This window comes from Arachis ipaensis, chromosome B10 (genome assembly GCF_059453495.1).
Source record: "Arachis ipaensis isolate K30076 ecotype BB chromosome B10, ASM5945349v1, whole genome shotgun sequence".
Lineage (NCBI taxonomy): Eukaryota > Viridiplantae > Streptophyta > Magnoliopsida > Fabales > Fabaceae > Arachis > Arachis ipaensis.
The window spans coordinates 17650657-17672915 of NC_142435.1; the positions used below are offsets into that span (position 1 = coordinate 17650657).

Consider the following 22259-nt stretch of genomic DNA (forward strand, 5'->3'; position numbering starts at 1 on the left):
AATTTAACTGACTTTTCTTTTACTATTTATACAAAACAAAAATAAGAATCATAATGATTGTAATAATAAAAGCATAGATTTAGCAAATTTTGAGACGAAGAAAGATTTGAGATTCACCATAAATTTATAAATTGCAGCGTAGTAGCAGAACCTTTTCCTTGTGTTTTGGATGAATTATGATTAAGGTTTCAATGTGAAAGACTTTTTAGTAAATTATACGAGAGATTTTCGATTGATTAAATTCAAAAAGGAGATACGTTCAGTCGTTTTTTTATTGTTCTCAAAAAAATATTTTTCGTATGTTTTTATATAATTGTAAATTAATGAAATGTGTTTTTCTAATTATGAAAATTATTTTTTAATTTTTTTATATAATTGTAAAATAACAAATTTGTATACATAGTTTAAGATATTGAAACTTTCTATTTGATTAAAAAAGAGATTTTAATTTCAACATGCTTTTGCTGTGAAATTTTTACATAAAAAATTATAATTTATATAGGTAAAATTTTAATTTTGTCTCAAATATTTAGAAAGATGAAAATAATTCCTAATTTTTTTCATCTTATTTTTATACTAAATGTTTTAAAAATGATTTAATATTATTCTACTATCAACTAAATATAAAATTATTAGTGAAGGTTGTTCATAGGCTTATTGGTGCACGGAATTGCAATCACACATTTGCAATTCCGCACAACTAACCAGCAAGTGCACTAGGTCGTCCAAGTAATAAAACCTTACGCGAGTAAAGGTCGATCCCACGGAGATTGCCTACTTGAAGCAAGCTATGGTCATCCTGTAAATCTTAGTCAGGCGGATTTAATTGGTTATGAGTTTTGATAATTGAAAGATAAATAAAACGTAAATTAAAATAAAGATACTTATGTAATTCATTGGTGGAAATTTCAGATAAGCGTTTGGAGATGCTTTGTTGCTTCTGAACCTCTGCTTTCCTATTGTCTTTATCCAATCATGCGTCCTCCCTTCCATGGCAAGCTGTATGTTAGTGGATCACCGTTGTCAATGGCTACCATCCGTCCTCTCAGTGAAAATGGTTCAGGTACGGTTTCTGTACGGCTAATCAACTGTCGGATTTCTCGTCTCGGATGAAAAATACCAGGCACAGCTACCATACGGCTAATCATTTGTCGGTTCTCACTTGTGTCGGAATAGGATCTCTCTATCCTTTTGCACACTGTCACTGCGTCCAACATTCGTGAGTTTGAAACTCGTCACAGTCATCCCGTCCCAGATCCTACTCGGAATACCACAGACAAGGTTTAGACTTTCCAGATCTCAGGAATGCTGCCAATTGGTTCTAGCCTCTACCACGAAGGTTCTAATCTCACGGATTCGAATGCTCTGTTGTTAGGAGAGGCAAGTCAGATCCGTGGATCAGAGACCCAAGAGACTACACTCCGCCTGTCGTCCAATGACTACGTTGAACATCATGTAGACCGCTTGTGGTTGTCAGGCACGCGGATCTTGGCTAAGCGAGTAACGAAGATAGTGGGTGATTGTCACGGGTCACCCCTTCAATCTGACTTAACTGAATTAAGTACGAGAGTATATCTTGGAGAAGAAGTAAGCGTGAATTGAAAGAGAAACAATAGTACTTGCATTAATTCATGAACAGCAGAGCTCCGCACCTTAATCTATGAGGTGTAGAAACTCCACTGTAGAAAATACATAAGAGAAAAAGGTCTAGACATGGCCGTGTGGCCAGCCTAGAAATGTGAAAAATGGCATAAGATTAAAAGGTCCCAAGATCGATGCGAATACAATAGTAAAAAGTGCTATTTATACTAAACTAGTTACTAAGGATTATAAAAAATAAGTAACTAAGTGCAGATAGTGCAGAAATCCACTTCTGGGGCCCACTTGGTGTGTGCTTGGGCTGAGCATTGAGCTTTACACGTGCATAGGTCTTTTCTAGAGTTAAACGCCAGCTTGGATGCCAGTTTGGGCATTTAACTCCAGTTCTAGTGCCAGTTCCGGCGTTTTACGCCAGAAAAGGGTCTCTGGCTAGCGTTTAACACAAGTTTGGGCCATCAAATCTCGGGTAAAGTATGGACTATTATATATTGCTGAAAAGTCCAAGATGTCTACTTTTCAACGCAATTGAGAGCGTGCCAATTGGACTTCTTTAGCTCCAGAAAATCCACTTCAAGTGAAGGAGGGTCAGAATCCAACAGCATCTGCAGTCCTTTTTCAGCCTCTGAATCAGACTTTTGCTCAGTTCCCTCAATTTCAGCCAGAAAATACCTGAAATTACAGAAAAACACACAAACTCATCGTAAAGTCCAGAATTGTGATTTTTGCATAAAAACTAATAAAAATATAATAAAAAGTAACTAAAACATACTAAAAACTATATAAAAACAATGCCAAAAAGGGTATAAAATATCCGCTCATCGCAACACCAAACTTAAATTGTTGCTTGTCTCCAAGCAACCAAAAATAAAATAGGATAAAAAGAAGAGAATATACAATAAATTTCAAAATATCAGTGAAGCTTAGTTCCAATTAGATGAGCGGGACTAGTAGCTTTTTTGCTTCTGAACAATTTCGACATCTCACTTTATCCTTTGAAGTTCAGAATGATTGGCATTCATAGGAACTCAGAATTCAGATAGTGTTATTGATTCTCCTAGTTTAGTATGTTGATTCTTGAACACATCTACTTTATGAGTCTTGGCCGTGACCCTAAGCATCTTGTTTTTCAGTATTACCACCGGATACATAAATGCCACAGACACATAACTGGGTGAACCTTTTCAGATTGTGACTTAGCTTTGCTAGAGTCCACAGTTAGAGGTGTCCAGAGTTCTTAAGCACACTCTTTTTGCTTTGGATCACGACTTTAACCACTCAGTCTCAAGCTTTTCACTTGGACCTTCATGACACAAGTACATGGTTAGGGACAACTTTATTTAGCCGCTTAGGCCAGCATTTTATTCCTTTGGGCCTCCTATCCATTAATACTCAAAGCCTTGGATCCTTTTTACCCTTGCCTTTTAGTTTAAAGGGTTATTGGCGTTTTGCTCTTGCCTTTTGGTTTAAAGAGCTATTGGCTTTTTCTGCTTGCTTTTTTCTTTTTTTTTTTCGCCATTTTTTTTCGCAAGCTTTGTGTTTTTCACTGCTTTTTCTTGCTTCAAGAATCAATTTTATGATTTTTCAGATTATCAATAACATTTCTCTTTTTTCATTATTCTTTCAAGAGCCAACAATTTTAACATTCATAAACTTCACTCTAAAAAATATGCACTGTTCAAGCATTCATTCAGAAAACAAAAAGTATTGCCACCACATCAAAATAATTAAACTATTTTCAAGATAGAATTTGAAATTCATATACTTCTTTTTCTTTTTCAGAAAACATTTTTCATTTAAGAAAGGTGAAAGATTCATGGAACATTCATAGCTTTAAGACATAGACACTAAACACTAATGATCATGTAATGAAGACACAAACATAGTCAAAACATAAAGCATAAAAACCGAAAACAAAAAAGAAAATAAACAAGGAGATTAAAGAACGGGTCCACCTTAGTGATGGTGGCTTCTTCTTCCTCTTGAAGAACCAATGGAGTTCTTGAGCTCCTCTATGTCTCTTCCTTGCCTTTGTTGCTTCTCTTCCTAGAGGTTTCTCCGGCCTTAGGTGCCATTAGTGGTTATGAAAAGCAAAAAGCTGAGCTTTTCCACACCAAACTTAAAAGCTTTGCTCGTCCTCGAGCAAAATAAGATAGAAGGGAGTAGAAGAAGAATGATGCAATTAATTATGAAAACTTATTACTCCCTTGTGTCATTCTGGCGTTAAACGCCCAGAATGCTATCCATTCTGGTGTTTAACGCTCACTTGACTGCCTCTTTGGGCGTTTAACGCCCAGCCAGATACCTTGGCTGGCATTAAATGCCAGGAATACTTCTTTACTGGGCATTTTTCTGAATGCCCAGAATGCTGCCATTTCTGGCGTTAAACGCCCAAAATGCTGCCTGCATGGGCATTAAACGCCCATTTTGCTATCCTTACTGGCGTTTAAATGCCAGTAAGCCTGTCCTCCAGGGTGTGCTATTTTTGATGCTGTTTTTTATTCCACTTTAATTTTGCAGCTGTTTTTATGACTCCACATGATCATCAACCTAAAGAAAACATAAAATAACAATGGAAAATGAAATGAAAAGTAATTAACATAGATAAATAAGATTGGGTTGCCTCCCAATAAGCGCTTCTTTAATGTCAATAGCTTGACAGTGAGCTCTCAGAGAGCTTCACAGAGACTCAGAGCTTAATGGTGGCCTCCCAACACCAAACTTAGAAGTTGAGTGTGGGGGCTCTGTTTGACTCTGTATTGAGAGAAGCTTTTCATGCTTCCTCTCCATGGTTACAGAGGAAGATCCTTGAGCCTTAAACATAAGGTAGTCCTCATTCAGTTGCAGGACTAACTCTCCTCTGTCCACATCAATCACAGCCCTTGCTGTGGCTAGGAAGGGTCTTCCAAGGATGATGAATTTATCCTCATCCTTCCCAGTGTCTAGAATTATAAAGTCAGCAGGGATGTAAAGGCCTTTAACCTTCACTAAGACATCTTCTACAAGTCCATAAGCCTGTTTCATTGATTTATCTACCATCTCTAGTGAGATTCTTGCAGCTTGTACCTCAAAGATCCCTAGTTTCTCCATTACAGAGAGTGGCATGAGGTTTATACCTGACCCAGGTCACACAGAGCCTTCTCAAAGGTCATGGTGCCTATGGTACAAGGTATTAAGAATCTTCCGGGATCCGGTTTCTTTTGAGGTAATTTCTGCTGAACCAAGGTATTCAGTTCCTTAATGAGCAATGGAGGTTCATCCTCCCAAGTCTCATTACCAAATAACTTGGCATTCAGCTTCATGATTGCTCCTAGATACCGAGCAACTTGCTCTTCAACAATATCTTCATCCTCTTCAGAGGAAGAATACTCATCAGAACTCATGAATGGCAACAGTAAGTTCAGTGAAATCTCTATGGTCTCTGTATGAGCCCCAGATCCCTTTGGTTCCTCATTAGGGAACTCCTTAGTGGTCAGTGGACGTCCATTGAGGTCTTCCTCACTGGAAATCACTGCCTCTTCCTCCTCTATAGGTTCGGCCACTTTGGATATATTGATGGCCTTGCACCCTCTCTTTGGATTCTCTTCTGTATTGCTTGGGAGAGTACTAGAAGGGGTTTCAGTAACTCAAGTTGGAAGAGGAAGACTTCTCCCAATAATTCTCTTCTGTATTGCTTGGATGCGCTCGATTTTACTGAAGAGTTTGTTCTTCCTGGTAGTAAAATTGGTATGGATGACGATGCCATTCTAAAAAATATAGAGCAGTTGTTGAAGGGAGGAATTTGAACTACCACATTCTGTACTTCTTTAATGAAGAAGGTGAAGGAAGCTCCCCCCCTAATTAGTGATCAGATGTTGAAAAGTTGGGAGAGCAGGTGAAGTCGGCTGAGTAGGGGTGTGTTCAGGCATTTTTCTTAGAGAAAAAAAATTGTGGTTAGAAATACCCGCCTCTTTCAAGAAAAGATAAATCTAAACAACGAATTTGAGGCACTGAAGGAGAGATACGAAAATTAGTTGATGGCTCAACTAAGGACTTGGACGAGGCTGTGGAGAACGTGAAGGCTCAAGTCCAAGTTCTTGCTCTTGATCTTGACCTTTCTATCGTCCATTCTAACAAGATGATTATCGACAGGCAGATTATTGAGATTCCTGGAGATGATGACGATGCCACAGTCTTTGAGAACTTAAAGGCACTGACTTTCGTGGCTGGGTCAAGCTCTTCTGTGGAGGTCGGGCTTTCTCCGGCTGAGTTAGGGGTTTTCGATGCTACCTTGGAGCCCAAGGTTGCAGAACCTGTAGTTGCAGCGCCAGAGTCCGGTCTTGAGGTCATCATGCCCAATCTAAAGTCGCCAATAATCAAGCTACCACCGAGTATACTCCTTCCTCTTACTTTTCCTTTTCTAAAGTGGTATCCCCGGTTTGGGGGCTTTTGAACAATTAACTTTTGTAGTAGTTTGATGAACACTTTTTCCCTTTTTTGGGTTTCTACTTGATGTTGCCTTAATGTTGCTTTTGCTATTTTTCTGTCATTTAGTACTACATATGCTTTTTGTTTTCTTAGTGTAATATTTTGAGAAATCTAGTTGTTGATTGTAGCTTGTTTTATCCGAGTTGTTTGGAGATCTTCCCCTTCGTTTACATAATTTGTTCTAGGTACAAGTCATGTAGTTGTTTGTTGATTTGATTTCGTTTAACTTGCTATTTCTATTCAAGTTTGCAATTTGTTTTAAGTACAAATTGTTCAACTTAGTATATTTTCAGTCATCGTTAGCCGAGTAGTGTACTTGAGTACAACCTATTTTTATATGGGTCACCTATTTGGTACTGGGATTTGTACCAACTTGTTTTAGTACATGCTATTTCAAGAATGAGACTTGTAGTTATTGGGGTATGACCTTGTTTGCCTCGTTTGATGTGAGTAGTTTTAAGATTTTACGATTTGTTCTTCCTCAAACCGTTTTATTGAAGACATGACCGACTTGTTCCATTCGATCAACACAACTTGTTTAAATCAAGTTGCACTTCTTCTTACTTTACGAGTTGTTTTGATACAAATCAGTTAGAGCATATGGTTTTTTTTTTTTTTACTTGACTCATGAGTTCGAGTTGTTTTTAATTATCAAGTTGTATCATAACTATTGGTCACCAAATCAAACCTTATCACTTTATCCGAGCGACTATTTCAAGGTTGGCTCATGATTTTCGCAGTTTGTCGAGCATAAATTGGCGCCATCTCTTTAAAAAAATGTAGAAAACGTAGAATTTGATAAAATATGCACTTTTATTGATATTAGTGAATGGGTTAGATCTTTGATATTTTATACTAAGAGTACACCAGGGAGTAAGATGTGCTTTCTAGCTGTAGTATCTTTTTATATTGGAAGCATGTCATCACCTAGGCAGCTCGTTGCCCCTTAAGTCGAATACCTTGTAGCCTTTTCCTAGGACCTCGATAATATTGTAGGGCCCTTTCCAGTTTGGTGCTAGCTTTCCTTCGTCTGACTTCTGTACCCCAATATCACTTCTGATCAAAACGAGATAGTTTGGCGAAGTTCCTTCTGATAACCTTCTTGTTGTACCTTTGTAGTCATCCTTTATTTCAGAGCTTCTTCCCATACCCGGACTCTTTCTCAAACTTCTAGTAGGACGTCGAGTTCTTCTTTCTGTGCCTAGATATTTCTGACTTTGTCGTAAAATCTCACTCTTGGACTTTATTCATTTACTTTGACGGGAATCATAGCTTCCATAGTATATGCAAGTCGGATTAGAGACTCTCCTGTTGTAGATTAAGGAGTCGTTCTATATGCCCAGAGCATTTGAGGAAGCTCTTCGAGCCATGCCCCCTTTGCTTCCTATAGCCTCTATTTTAACCCAGCCAATATGATTTTGTTGGTAGCTTCTGCTTGTTTGTTAGCTTGGGGATGTTTAATTGAGGTGAACTGATACTTGATTTTCAGACTAGCTACCAAGCTTCTAAATGTTGAATCAGTAAATTGGGTGCCATTATCAGTAGTAATGGAAAATGGCACTCCAAATCTTGCCATAATATTCTTGTACAAGAATTTTTGACTTTTTTGAGTTGTGATAGAGGCCAGTGATTTTGTTTCAATCTACTTGGTAAAGTAGTCAACCCCTACTATGAGGTATTTCACTTATATGGGCGCTTGAGAAAATAGATCGAGCAGATCTAAATCCCATTTTGCAAAAGTTCATGGTGAGGTAACATTAATGATCTCTTCTAAAGGTGCTAATGAAAATTTACATGTTGTTGACAAGGCAGACATCTCTTTACGAAGTTGACTGCGTCTTTCTACAAGGTTGGCTAATAGAAACCAGGTCGTAACACCTTTTTGGCTAGTGATCTTAATCCCAGATGGTTTTCACAGATGCTACCATGGATTTCATCTAGGACTTCTTCAATCTTGGAGGTCAGGACACACCTTAGCAGAGGTATGGAGATCCTTCTTTTGTAGATTATGTTTCGAACTAGAGTGTAGTTCTAAGCTTCTTTGATTAATCTTTTGGCTTCTCTTTCATCCTAAGGAAGGATGTCGAACTTGAGATACTCTATGATGGGAGTCATCTATCCCAAATTCATATTTGAGATTGTTAAGACGTCCGACTTGTCAACTTCCTTTGATACTGAGGGTGACTGTAGTGTTTCTTGGATCTGGCTCTTATTATTACCTCCTGACGTTACACTGGCTAGCTTAATTAGGGAGGATGTCAACTCAGCCGTTCTATTCTCGGGTTATATGCCTAACCTCTGCTTCTTGAAACTTGACTAGCTGAGCTAAGGTTTTTTCTATGTATCTCTTCATGTTGAGATTTTTAACTTGGTAATCACCATTTACCTAGGAGGTGATTACTTGAGAATCACTGAATATGATTACCTTCAATGCGTCAACCTCGTCAGCCATTCGGAGACCAGCCAATGCGACTTCGTATTCAACTTGGTTATTGGAAGTAGGGAAATTAAATTTTAGAGAGAGCTCTAACCGAGTTCCCCCATCATATTCCACTAAAAAGTCAGCCAACTACTATGACTTTATGGCTGTCTGAGGTTCATACTTCAAGTCGAACTCGGACAACTCTACAGCCCACTGTAGCATTTGTCCTATAATGTCCGTCTTCTGTAGGATATGCTTCATGGGTTGGTTAGTGCGAACTTTGATGGTGGGGCTTGAAAGTAGGGTCGCAGTCTTCAAGAGGCAACTACTAAGGCATATGCCATGTTTTCAATCTTCTAGTCTTTGAGCTCGGCTCCTTATAGCACTTTGCTAGTGAAGTAAACAGGCTTTTCACTGGCTTCAACTTCTCGAACTAATGCAGAGGGCACTGCTTTATTAGCCTAAGCTCTTGATCTCCCTTTATAATGGTTATTCCTTCATGAGGGAAAACTTTCATGCATAGGTGGAGAATGGATAACACCACAGTAAGTCGGTTCAGGGTTGTCCGACCTATCAAAGCAATGTAAGCTAACGCGACATCTACTTCAATGTAATACATGCTCATCGTTCTGGTCTTGGGATTTTTGCCAAAGGTTGTATAGAGTGTAATAAACCCTACAGGACGGATAGAAAGATCGCCTAGTCCAAAGAGAGCTCCCGGATATGCTTTTAGATCATTTTCTTCCAGACCGAGGTTATCGAAGGTTGACTTAAAAAGGATGTTCGCGGAGTTTCCTTGGCCAACCAACGTTCTGTGTAGTTTGGCATTGGAGATAATTATGGTTATTGCTACTGGATCATCATGACCAGGGACGATGCCTTTGCCATCTTCTTTTGTGATATTGATGGTGTGCAACTCGGGTGCTTCTTCTGTGTCACCGACCTAGTAGACTTTCTTCAAGTGTCTTTTTCGGGAGGATTTAGTGATTTCTCCTCTTGCGAATCCTCCATCTATGATATAGATGTGCCTTTCAGGTGTCCTTGGAGCTCACTCCCTCTTTTTCCTGTCAGGCTCTTCTCTTTTTCTTTTGTAAGTGTTGTCTGAGTTCTTAGTAAGATATCTATCTAATCGTCTTTCTCTAACCAACTTTTTTATCATATGTTCCAAGTTGTAGTAATCATTAGTAGCATGGCCATAAAATCTTGTGGTATTTACAATATTGTGATTGATTTTCTCCTTTCTTGTGTTTGATTTGTCTTGGAGGAGGTATTTACTATATGCATATACTGTTGTGTGGTTTGTTGGACTGTAAATATAATTTTAAAAAATTAAGCACCAAAGTCTTGGTTAACTCTTAGTACTGACTTTTATATATATATATATGGAAAAGTTTTTTTTTGTTTTTTTGGTATTTTATATATGGACAAGTTTTAATTGTTAATAACATTGCTAATACCTATTTGGCGATTCCAAGAGCAATAATTCATGGATATTTTGGAGAAATATTTTTTGAAGGAATGAGATATATTAGTAACATTTATATATAAAAAATCGAGATTAGGTGATATAACCCAAGGTCTTCCAAAAGTGGAATAGATATTAGAAGTTTGTTTGATTGATTCAATATCGATTAATCTAGGGAAGAGAGTTGACGCTTGGAACGAACATATAACCAATATTCTCGGTATTCCTTGGGGATTCTTTATTTGTACTGAGCTACCTATTGTCTAAAGTCGAATTTCTTTGGTTAATGAAATCCAAAGGGTTTGTGGATCCCAATGAGTGGATATACATAATAGACATATTGAGATTATCGTATGTTAAATAAAATCAAAAGTATTGGTTTAAGAAAATGGAATGTCTAATTTGTTTTCACCCAACGAGTTAATTGGATTGTTTTGAGCTGAACGAGTGGGATATGCCTTAGAAGAAGTAATTTGTTACCGAACTCTATTATTGGGAATAACAAAAACATCTTTAAATACCCAAAGTTTCATATTCGAAGCGAGTTTCAAGAAACTACTAGAGTTTTAGCAAAAGCTATTCTCCGAGGTCATATCGATTGGTTGAAAGGTCTAAAAGAGAACTTTATTTTTGGGGGGTGGGAGGGGGGGAGATGGGGATGATACCCATTGGTACCGAATTCAAAAGGATAACATAGACTTCAAAGCAAAGACAACTTATTAAGATTGTTCTAGAAAAAAAGAATTTGCTCATATATATATATATATATAGGTTAAATACGATTTTGATCCCTAAGATTTAAGCCAAAATTTTATTCGCCCCTAACCATTTTTTGCATTCAAATTCGTCCCTAAGATTCAACTTGATTTTAAAATCGTCGGACCAAAATAACATTCTCTAACAACTCTTGTCCAACAACCTTATTCACTAAAATATTCAGTTTCTCTTATTCTTTTTCTTTTTCTTCATCCAAAATTTATGTTTTTGCTTCTACAGATACTAAAATAAATTTAAATAAAATTATCATTAAAAAAAATAAAGCATCATCAGTGACAAGGATTTTCACAATATCAACAACAACAATGAAAGTTTTAAAACAGAAGCAGAAGGAACAAACAAGAAATACTAACAGCAGCAACAAGACACATCAACAAGGCAACAAAAAAATGTAATAAACAAGAAATAGAAGCAAAAATGAGTACCAAAGAATCAACAAAATTAAAAAAATAAATAGAATTGGAATCCTAATTTAAAAGTGAAATAAAGTAGAAGTAAAACGAGTAGAAGCAGATCTATACTAAAGAAGCACAAGCAGAAAGAAGAAACTGCAAAGTAATGATGATGCGAGCGATGAGTGGTGAGTAGCGTGGAACAGCGGCGAGCGAGCGAGGAACAGCGTAGCAAAGCTAGCTGGGAAACAACAAACTGGAGGAGCCACCTACGCGATTCTGACTCCGCCGTCTGATCTGCTTGTCTCAACGCTATCTCCACTACGCTTGGTCATGGACATGCTGGCATAGGAGCAGAAATGGCGACAGTATCACGCGACATCTCCCTTGCTGGCGTCGTCATCACCTTCGTCTTCCTCGTGCTTCTCTCTTTTTTGTTGGTATTTTTTTTTAATTTTATAATTTTTTATTAGGAGTAATTTGATACAAAATTTTAAAATTTAAGTAAAAAAAAGTGATTTTAAAACTAAATTAAACCTTAAAAAACAAATTCGAATGAAAAAAAAATCAGCCTATAAACTAATAAAAAATCCTAAAGACGACTCCACTGGGGATCGAACCCAGAATCTCTGGTTCCGTAGACCAGCGCCTTATCCATTGGGCCATGGAGTCTTTGTATTATTTGAACGTGAGACATAATTATGTAACTCTGAATATTTGTTCGCTCACACGCTTACACAGGATCAATCGAAATAACCTACCCAGAAATACCCACCCCTCTCTCTCTCCGAAACGACGGCGTAGAACACAAACGCCGATTGTCACTTCCCTTCCTCTTCGAACCGGTCAAGCCAGTTTCCATCGTCGTCAAGCTAGTCGCCGTCCAGCCTCTGTCTTCGAGGTCCCCCTCTCTCGTCGCCGGTAAACACTGCTGCTTCAATTTATGTTGTTGCTGATTTTCTAAAATAATGCTTGATGGTTGATTTGAATGATTGTTGTTAATTTTTTGCCGAGTGAATTTGTCGGAGTTAATTTTGCTGATGGAATTCTGAGTTGGAGTTGATGGTTTGAATAGTTGTTAATTTATTAATTTTGTGTATTTATGGTAAAGGCATTCTCAAATGGTTTTTGTTAATTTTGCCCACCATATGATTTCCTATACTTTCTCAAATTGTAAAGGTTATCGGTGGCCCTCTGGCTTGTGGGTGTGTATGATAGTATCAATGGCAGTTTTTTCCAACCCAACTTTCATTTAGGTGCCTTTATAATTTCATTCTATTGTTATTTGACACAAATATTTCTCATCAATTTTTTATTCTAACTTTGTCTTACTTTAATTTTAAAAATAAGAACATCTGATTAAAGAATACGATTTTTTAATATGAAAAAGATTATCAATTATTTTATCAATCATCAATTATTTGTTATTGAATCATCTTTTATTCTATTTACTAATATATAAAAGGTATATATGTTAACATAACAGAGAAAATAAGGAAACATAATTAATAAAAAGTACATAAAATTTAATGTTTAAATTTATTAGGTACATGATGAAATAAAATAAAATAAAAAACACTTATAAATGCAAAAAATCATATCGTTTAAATAGAACAGAGAACTGCTCAAAGTTTACCCCGTCAATTGCGTCTATAATTTTTATTCTTATATATATGAAAAGAAAAAAAATGTTATTAGAAGATTAGTATAATTTATTATTTTTTATTAATATTTAATTATGAATATTTAAAAATATATAATAAAAACATATTATTAAATTATTAAATAAAATAAATTAAATTGATGATTAAAAATATTAGTTAAAAATAATAAATTATGTTGGTAGTTAAACTGTAATGTATAAGTATAGGATGGTCCTGTTGACAATAAATATATAAATAAAATAAAATAAAATAATTAATAAGAATGGTCCTATTTCATTATGTATTTGTACATGGTCATATCTCATATGTGTCGTTTGCGTTGGTTCGATGGCTTTAAATCCTTTGTTTGTGGGCCTTCTCTTTCAACTACACAATAGAAAAAGAATGGATTAATCATCTAAGAAACTTGTAATTTAATGAACTGTAAACTCGTCTAAGCACACAGAATGGAATGAATATGCTATAATGCTATATTGCTATGTCCAAATTTGAATGAATTGGTCAATTAGATTGAATTCTCTCGCTTTCAAAATGGATGACATTTTGGATATGGATAAAATTCAATATATTTTTTTTTTTGGTTAAAAACTTGTAAATTGAATGAAAAGTCCAAAAATATATCTTATTCAAATTTGAAATTGCAACCGAGTTAGTGTAACTCCTTTAACGTAAATAATACTTGCGAAAGCGACATGCCATAACAAATAATAATAAATAAAATATAAAAATTCATATACAATTATTTTCATATGAATTAATGAAAAGTACATAAAATCTAATGTTTAAATTTATTAGATATATGACAAAATAAAATAAAATAAAATAAAAAATACTTATAAACATAATTGTCAAATTTGGTTTAACTAAAAATTCGGTCACTCAATCATTTGGTTGAGACGAATCTCCTTCAAACCGTTTAAACATCAAACCCAGTAAAATTTGGTTTGACCTGTGTAGTCTTTATTAAAATTAGTGATTCGATCGGTTTAAATAATCTAAACCTGTTTAGTAATACTTATAAAAGTGACATGGCATAAAAAATAATAATAAATAAAATATAAAATTTTTTATACAATTTTTTATATAAATTAATTATTATCTAATAAGTTTTAATTGTCAATTTTATATGAAGTCAATTATATATTAGTCTTTACCTAATAAAATTTACTTTGGGTATAATTTTTATATATACTATTATAAAAAAATAGTTAAAATATGTATAATAAGAAAGATAAATAAATAATTGTTAAATGATAAGAAGTAAAAAATTTTATATTCTACAAAAGATGATAAAATTTCTTAGTTTTAACCTATTGTGATTGTCAAACATTTTATATCATCATAAAAAAAATGTTTTATAAACTAAAAATAACAAATCTTAAATACAAAATATTCCTCTAACAACCAAAATTGAAAAAAAAAAAAAATCTCTAACCATTCTTTCATTATTTTATGAAATTATATAATTTGCAGGTAGAATGTCAATCACTAGTAACCATCTTGCATGTTAACGTGGCCACAATAATCATTTTTTCTCTATAAAATAAAAAATATTGCAAAAATTTATGTTTAATTTTGATATATTAATTGTTTAAAGAATTTTATACAATTATTTAATTAAGTTTATGAATCTAAATTATTTTTTAAATAATAAATTTTAAAATTAATTATTTTTATTAATATAACAATACACAATTAATTTTTTATATAAATTTTTTAGTACAAAACTATTTTATAATAATAATAATAATAATAATAATAATAATAATAATAATAATAGGGTTTTTTTTTGTCTAACACCAGGGAATGTTGGTAAGGAAAAGGAAGATTGGCATTATAGGAAATGTTGAAATTAATGCTTTAATACCATTTGTAAGCTATATATGCAATCTAGTAAATAGTAATAGTAATTATTAATTCATTTAAATTAGTTGAGTGGTCAACTTACCCATCTAATTAAATAAGTATTGGAATTCGAATTCTACAGGATGTATGTATGAAAAAAAAATAATAGTAATTATTACTTAAAAACCGTTACTACATTATTACCTAAGGAATTTCATATACGATTGTTGGCGTCCAACTTTCAACTTATCAAAATTAGTTTTAAGAAACAGTGATGGAATACATGAAATCGAAATTACTCTCTCCCAATACAAAACTCTAAATTACATATAATTAGTTGAATTAGTTGAATAGTCACCTAAATTTATCCTACCTTAATGGCTTAATCGCTTCCTAAACAGAAAATTAACCAAAACACCACCCTGTAATGATAGTGAAAAAAGAAAAGAAAAACAACTTAACACTTCCTAAAATTGTGGTATTTAGTTAATAAATATAATTTAATAGCAAAATTTTTATATACACTTAGCATTTTTAATATAAATGACTCGCTAAAAATTGTTACAGATACATTCATTATATAAAAATTAAATTTTTATTTAAATTCAAAACCTGAAAATACAGTGGCCGACTTTTCATTTATTTTTATTTTGAAATGAAACAGTAGCAGAATTGAAAAAAAAAACAAAAAAAAAGGGAGCGTTTTAAAATTAAGAACTTAAACCTCTGAATTAGGAAGGAAGGAGAAGGACTCTCTGGTTTGTGCCAAAAACCCAAGCCTCAAGGGGAAGATCCCATTGGTCTTTTCATTTTCCTCTTTTTCTCGTCAAATTCCTCTCCTTCTTCTTCTTCTTCTTCTTCAACTCGGTTGTGTTGTGCTTCTTCACAAAAAAAAGAAAAAAGAAAAAAATCTCCCAGTTATTTTTTGCCAGATCTTCGTGTTGCTTTGGTATTCCTGGTAAGGTAGGTTGTTTTTTTATTTATTTTTATTTTCAATTAATATAGTTTTTGGTTTTGTGTTGTTTTTGCTGCTTCGGAATGGAGAAGCCTAAAATGGGAACAGGAGAATTCGATTGTAACTCATTTATTTTTGTTCCCATTTTTCTAGTTTTGAAATAATTTAAAGGGGGTAACATTAACGGAGAGCTTCAAGTTTATGGTTAAAAAGTTGCTGCAACATCTATTAAGTTGTAGCCAATCTCTTTAGGTTAGTAAGATTGAAGTTAATCTAGAGGGATTAATGGTTAATGCAGAAAATATGTTGTATGATGGAGAATTGTGTGTTTTAGATTAACTTGGTAAGTATTTAATCAATTTAAGGAATGATGAATTATTTAGCTTGCAAAATTGAATTTTTTTTTTCTTATTTGAATATTTTTATGTGGTAGTTCTGTATTAGGTAAGAACTATCAAAGTCTACCACATGGTTTTGTAGTTGTGGAGCTACTAAGTTGGGGTTATTGAATGAATTTCATGCTTTTGGTTCATTTATTTCGTTGCACATCAGCAGTTGCTGCATGCTAAATTTGGTTCTCTACTTCTTTTACTACTGCCTTTTGTAATTTTCATTTGGTGTGATGGAAAACTAAACTTACATTCTGAATGTTGCTATGTCGTTTTGGTTGTGGAACAGCTTCATAAATAGAAGTAAACAAACTAATATGACTTGTGAATCTTGCTAGTATGTTGGGGGGTTCGAGATGATATTTGGGAATTATGTGTTCCGAGCAATATTTAACCATTTTCTCTTCTGAAATAGTTATTCCTTTTATTCATTTGAAATTCGAATAATTATCTGGTTACGTTTATTAATGCCTGCATTATTTATTCTTTGTGCCTTCAGGAGGGTTTGTATTCTGTTCTGTAAATAAGCATCTGTACACGGATGATTGTGCCAATTGCTAGTTGGTGAGGAATAGTTCCTGCATATAGTTTTATAAGCATACAGTTTGATAAGTGTTGATATAAATGGGGTCTGTTGCTCGAAGGTGCGGCAGGTATGATAATTGGATTTGGATATGATTTTGTTATTCTGTTTTCTAGGTGAAATTTTAGTATATTCCAGCCCAATTCCAGTAACACCTTCAAGTGATGTTTCCATTTCATTGGCTGCAGTTTTGCTTGTAGAAAACCAAGTGAAATTATGAGGCTTGTTGTGACAACTTTTATCGGTTTAGTTTTCGGCTTTTTTATAGGAGTATCATTTCCGACCTTGTCATTAACAAAGGTACAGACTGAGTATGGTGCAGCCTTTGCTGGGGAAACTTTCCGGCAATGGTTTTTATTTTATTGAACTTAATGGAGTGCTCACATTGCTCAATGATTTGCAGTTGAATCTCCCATCTGGCTTGCTTCCGTCCATTGATCTCGCTTACCTTGAAGGCAAATATACCAATCGCTGGTCTTTAATGAAGAATAATAACAATACTAAAAGTACCTCACCACTGAAGCAACTTAAACATGAAGCCAAGGTATATTTTATGCATTGCCATCCTTATTAAATATTATAGACATTTTTAGTTGCTGGTTTTACAGGGAACAGATATAGTTAATCATTCTATCTCACCATAGGCAATTTGCGCATCCTATTTCATTTGATGCACTATTGGTATAAGGCTTTCAAAAATGATTTTGTTTAGTGTCATATTGGGGAAATGGCTTCTTAGAGTCTGCATGTTGATCGGTCATGCGCTCATCATCTTCTTGTTTCACTGTAGATTTGGGTTCCATCAAATCCAAGAGGTGCAGAAAGATTACCTCCTGCCATTGTTGAAGCAGAATCAGACTATTATTTGCGTAGACTATGGGGCAAGCCTAGTGAGGTATGTATACTACTAATAGTTAATGCGCTTAGCGCATAATCTTTAAACATTTCATATGCATGGAAATGAATAAGTTACATGCATAAATGCCCTATAAAGTGTTATACTATAGTTACTAAAATTAATTAAGTCTGATCGTTCTACTACTTATACTGAAGAAACTTGCTGTGTGCAAAAAGTTGATTTTGGGAAGAATAGTGACAGAGAAATATCAACTGGACATGGTATTTAATTAAGTTGACATTTGCAGGATATAACATTCAAACCAAAGTACCTTGTAACCTTCACCGTAGGTGCTGGGCAGAAAAGGAATATTGACGCAGCTGTGAAGAAGGTATCTTGTGGTCTCCTTCTATTTGGTTTCATATGTTTGTCTTAGTTTCTTTAGCTAACGTGTTTGCATGAACCCTAAAACAGTTTTCAGGGAACTTCACCATCCTTCTATTTCATTATGATGGCCGGACAACTGAATGGGACGAGTTTGAATGGTCAAAGCGTGCTATTCATGTGAGTGCTCGCAAACAGACCAAATGGTAAGAAGCTGGTTCCTTTACATACCTTCGGGTTTGGAATTTCAATATTCATTGCGACTTCTGAATTAATATTGTTTATTATTCCATATTCTCGTTTTTTGTTATCATATTCAACCATTTGAGTTTCTCCTCTCCTAGGTGGTATTCCAAGCGATTTTTGCATCCTGATATTGTAGCCCCATATGACTATATATTTATATGGGACGAGGACCTTGGGCTTGAACACTTCAACGCAGAGGAGTAAGTACCCGTCATAGATAGGATTTTTTTTTGTAATTTATTTTTAGAGTTGCTAGCTTTGTTTTCTTGAAATTTAATACGCCTCTCTCATTTTCAATTGCAGGTACTTAAGACTGGTGAAGAAGCATGGGTTAGAGATTTCACAGCCTGGTTTGGAACCTAATAAAGGTCTGACATGGCAGATGACGAAAAGAAGAGTTAGACAAGAAGTTCACAAGTAAGAATGTCGAAGTATTTCACAAGTTATATGTGATGCAATGCACCACTCTTTGAAAACATGCATCTTAATTCTTTTATTTGTTTATTTCCTTGGATTTTTATCAGAGTAACCCAGGAGAAAGAAGGATGGTGTTCTGACCCTCATCTGCCACCTTGTGCGGCGTAAGTAATTGCTGATTGTTATATTAAATCGGTGATCTAGCTGTATCTAATTTCATATGAATACAGGTTTGTTGAGATTATGGCTCCGGTGTTCTCGCGAGATGCATGGCGCTGTGTGTGGCATATGATTCAGGTTGAATGGTTAATCCTATTTGTTTCATACCATGTCCATTAACTAATTGGTTTAATGTTTCTCTTAGCACTTAATAAACATTGCAATTGTACCACTCGTTGCGTCGCAGAATGACTTGGTCCATGGGTGGGGGCTTGACTTTGCTCTTAGAAAATGTGTTGAGGTGAGTCCATCTTTGCAATTTCTCAAACTTTGATTTCTTTGGCTCTTTAGTTTTATGACATTGCCTTGGAAGAGCTCCAGGGTAAAAATGGGAGAAAAAAATGCAACCGCGACATACTATGATGATTTGATTTATTGTCTCATTCTTTTTATTCAGCCTGCGCATGAGAAGATTGGAGTTGTCGATGCTCAGTGGATTGTTCACCAAGGTGTTCCCTCGCTAGGGAATCAGGTAGTTCATTTGCCATGATTTACTTTCTAATTTTTTACTCATAATGACTCTAGCAGCGAAACACTCATGGATTTTCTCAATCTTGGTAGGGTGAAAAAGAACCTGGGAAAGCGCCATGGCAGGGGGTATGTGGCACATGTTTCATATTAATTGGTTTTTATTATTATTTAAGTTTTGTGCATTTGCTTCAAGTTTTAAAAAGAATTTAGGGTGCGTTTGGTTTATGTTTTCATTTTCTATTTTCATTTTCAGTATCTTCTGTTTTTGGATTTTGTGAAGAAAAAAGAAACAACAATAAACTTCTGTGTTCCGTTTTTACCTTTTGGTTTTTTTTTTCCCCACAAAATATTGAAAGCAGCGACTATTGAAAATAAAAATAGAAAATGAACACCCAAGTCAAATGCACCCTTATTTTTTGAAAATAGATTTTCTTGACAAGCTACTCTTCTAGTCTTCTAGTTTCATAAAGAGAAAGTATAGGGAGCCAATGACCTAAGCGTACAATGTGTACAATGAAGGTTTGAAATAAAATTTTCTAATTAGTATTTTATTTTTTATGTAAAATGAAATTTTGTTTCCTCTCAGAAGAAAAATAAGATGCACAACACATTATGTGCTTGTTTGGACGCCGTTAAGTTGATAAAAAAAAGATTTTTTTATTTTTTAGTGTATTTGGTAAATTTCTAGTAGTAAAAGTAAAAATACTAGAAAAATAAAAATAAAAAATATCTTTTTTAAAAGGTTACAATTTACATATTTTTTTAAAAATCTTTTCTTCGTAAAAAAAATATTTTCACATAATAAATAAACAAAAAAGTATTTTTGTATTGTTATATCCAAATATAATTGATAGATTATAGATAAAAATATTTTTTTGCATGAGATATTCAAACATAAAATTATTTTAATTTTTTTTTTTAAGATCTTTTAAAAAAAGATAACTCGAAAAAGATTTTTTTTAGAAATTCACCCAAACAAGGCGTGTATATCCTTGTTGATTGCTTGCTTCTTCCATGACCATATATGGCTTATGACTTTGATATATATTTGTTTCCAAATTTTTTGGTGCCAGGTGAGGGATAGGTGTCAAAAGGAGTGGCAAATGTTTCAGATTCGGATGGCCGATTCAGAAAAAGAGTATTACCAGTCTATGGGATATGATGTGTCTAACTACAGTGTTCCTATGTTTAGTTAGGGGTCACAACTCACAACTACCATAACTGCCTTGTACACAGCTATTACCACCCTTGTGCCTAGATTTATTCTTTTTTTTTTCCATGATATTTTTTTGGTACCCCCTTGTAATGTTAGTTACTTGCAACATCCGGGGTCCTAGCTAGGGACCTAACTGAAATTCAATGTATAATTCCAGTGATAAAATTGAATATATTTAGTGAACAAAATAAGAAATTTAGTACATGAAGTATACCTTGTGTAGAAGATATTACGAGTAGCACTAAGGTCATTCATTTTTCATTTTTTCTTGTACTTATTGTTAGTCACGGAGTAACGACTAACATTTTCTTATTACAATTGAAGGAAAATAAAAGTAATACAAGGATATAACAAAGTACAAGACATAATTGTTATTAGTAGTGTTAGTTGAATAAATCATTGTTTAATAATGTTCCTAACTATGTGCCCAAAAGAATCTAAAAGTTAGGATATACCGAAAAATCAGTTTTCTTTTATCTCTTGCATTCTTCTTCCACCCTTATGTTGCTATTACGTTTTCTTTTTTCTTTTTAATTTTTTTCTCTTCTTTTGCATAATAACACATTTCTTCTTTATGTTTTGTTATTAATGCAGATTTTTTTTGTGTTTTTCCTATTTTTTTTTTCAAAAGCTTCAGTGTTAATTTCACAAAGTTTGTGTTTCAAATTTAAAAAAAAAAAAATCCGTTTTGAGACTTCATTGGAATTTAGCTGTAGAAATAGTTGTTCATCGATCACTTTTTATATAGTTAGGTTCTTTAAACTTCTACTTTGGAGTTTGAACTTTTATGCAAATATATGAAAAGGGTTTTCAAAGTTTAAAAGTTTATTCACTTACAAAACTTCCCTTCTCGAAAAGATTAATTACTCAAAAAACTTATTTTAACAAAGCAAATGTAATTAACAACTAACAACTTCGATATTTTATGATGAAATATGTAGAGAAAGAATATATTAGGCTGCGTTTGTTTTCAGAGATAGGACAGAGCATGACACTGTGACAGAGACAATAGGACGAAGACACTAAAAATTATTGTTTGTGTATTGTGTTTGGATACGATGTACAAGACACTAATCTAATGTCCAGTATTATGTTTGAATACATATGTACAAGACTAAAATATTATATGAAATGACTAAAATAATTATATGATTCCAAATTTTCTACATCAAGTACAAACTAATTTAATAGAAAATGAGAATACGTAGGAGTACAGACGAAACTTGAAAAAACGTTTGAAGAGACAAAATTTTAATAAAAAAATATATAATAGTATTTATATTAAAATAAAAATTATAAATATATTTATTTTATTTTAAATTTATTATTAATATGTAGGAATACATATAGTTAAGATTAATAAAAAAATAGATCTGAGTTTGATTAATAAAAAATTTTGTTTAGGTTAATATGTCAAATTAATTTTAAATAAAAAATCAATTTTAAAAAAGAATCTGTTTTTACATGAAAAAAATTAGTTTTTGCACATAAAAATCTATTTTTATTTAAAAAACCAATTTTTTTTAATCTAAAGACTATTTTTCTTTAAATTATATAAAATTAATTATAATTTATAAAGTATTTTTTAGCATTTTAAAAGATCAATTTTATTTTTAATAATATTTATTTTTCAAAAGTTTCAAGACTAATTATAGAAAAAATAAGAAGGGATAATAGTGTATTAATAAAAAATATCTATGGATAAAAAGGGAAACAAAATTTATAAAAAAGTCCGTGTCCACTTTTTTAAATTCCGTGTCCATCATTGTCCTTCGTAAAAGAGTGGACACAAAAATATAAAAAACTGTCTCAGAGACAATGTATTCCGTGTCTATGTCTCTACTTTCAAACACATTTTAAACATGTACTGTCCATATCTCTGTGTCATGCCTCTGAAAACAAACGCTACTTTA

The 22259-nt window shown here is 33.6% G+C and overlaps 1 protein-coding gene and 1 non-coding gene across 4 annotated transcripts; one reads left to right on the forward strand and one right to left on the reverse strand.

Annotated features, from left to right (window-relative positions):
• Positions 1–11718: 11718 nt before the first annotated feature.
• TRNAR-ACG (transfer RNA arginine (anticodon ACG)) lies at positions 11719–11791 on the reverse strand. The gene has a single exon. It is a non-coding gene; the product is annotated as a tRNA-Arg (tRNA).
• An 11-nt stretch (positions 11792–11802) lies between these two features.
• Positions 11803–20554, forward strand: LOC107622920 (uncharacterized). Of its 3 annotated transcripts, none has more exons than XM_016324999.3 (15): positions 11803–12040; positions 16472–16625; positions 16744–16855; positions 16959–17099; positions 17346–17450; positions 17701–17784; positions 17868–17983; positions 18122–18223; positions 18327–18440; positions 18548–18604; positions 18671–18737; positions 18847–18900; positions 19057–19131; positions 19221–19256; positions 20204–20554. In XM_016324999.3, the coding sequence occupies exons 2-15, from the start codon at positions 16597–16599 to the stop codon at positions 20324–20326; spliced, it is 1215 nt and encodes a 404-aa protein (XP_016180485.1). In that variant the 5' UTR covers positions 11803–12040; positions 16472–16596; the 3' UTR covers positions 20327–20554. The 3 variants fall into 3 exon arrangements, with proteins under 3 accessions (XP_016180485.1, XP_016180483.1, XP_016180484.1); XM_016324997.3 differs by lacking the exon at positions 11803–12040 and adding an exon at positions 15254–15591; XM_016324998.3 differs by lacking the exon at positions 11803–12040 and adding an exon at positions 15254–15586.
• Positions 20555–22259: the final 1705 nt, after the last annotated feature.

Coding starts and splice junctions, on each gene's coding strand:
- LOC107622920 (XM_016324999.3), top strand. CDS start 16,597: ATGGGGTCTGTTGCTCGAAGGTGCGGCAG. Junction 17,100..17,345: donor AACTTAAACATGAAGCCAAG/GTATATTTTATG, acceptor GTTTCACTGTAG/ATTTGGGTTCCATCAAATCC. Junction 17,785..17,867: donor TTGACGCAGCTGTGAAGAAG/GTATCTTGTGGT, acceptor ACCCTAAAACAG/TTTTCAGGGAACTTCACCAT.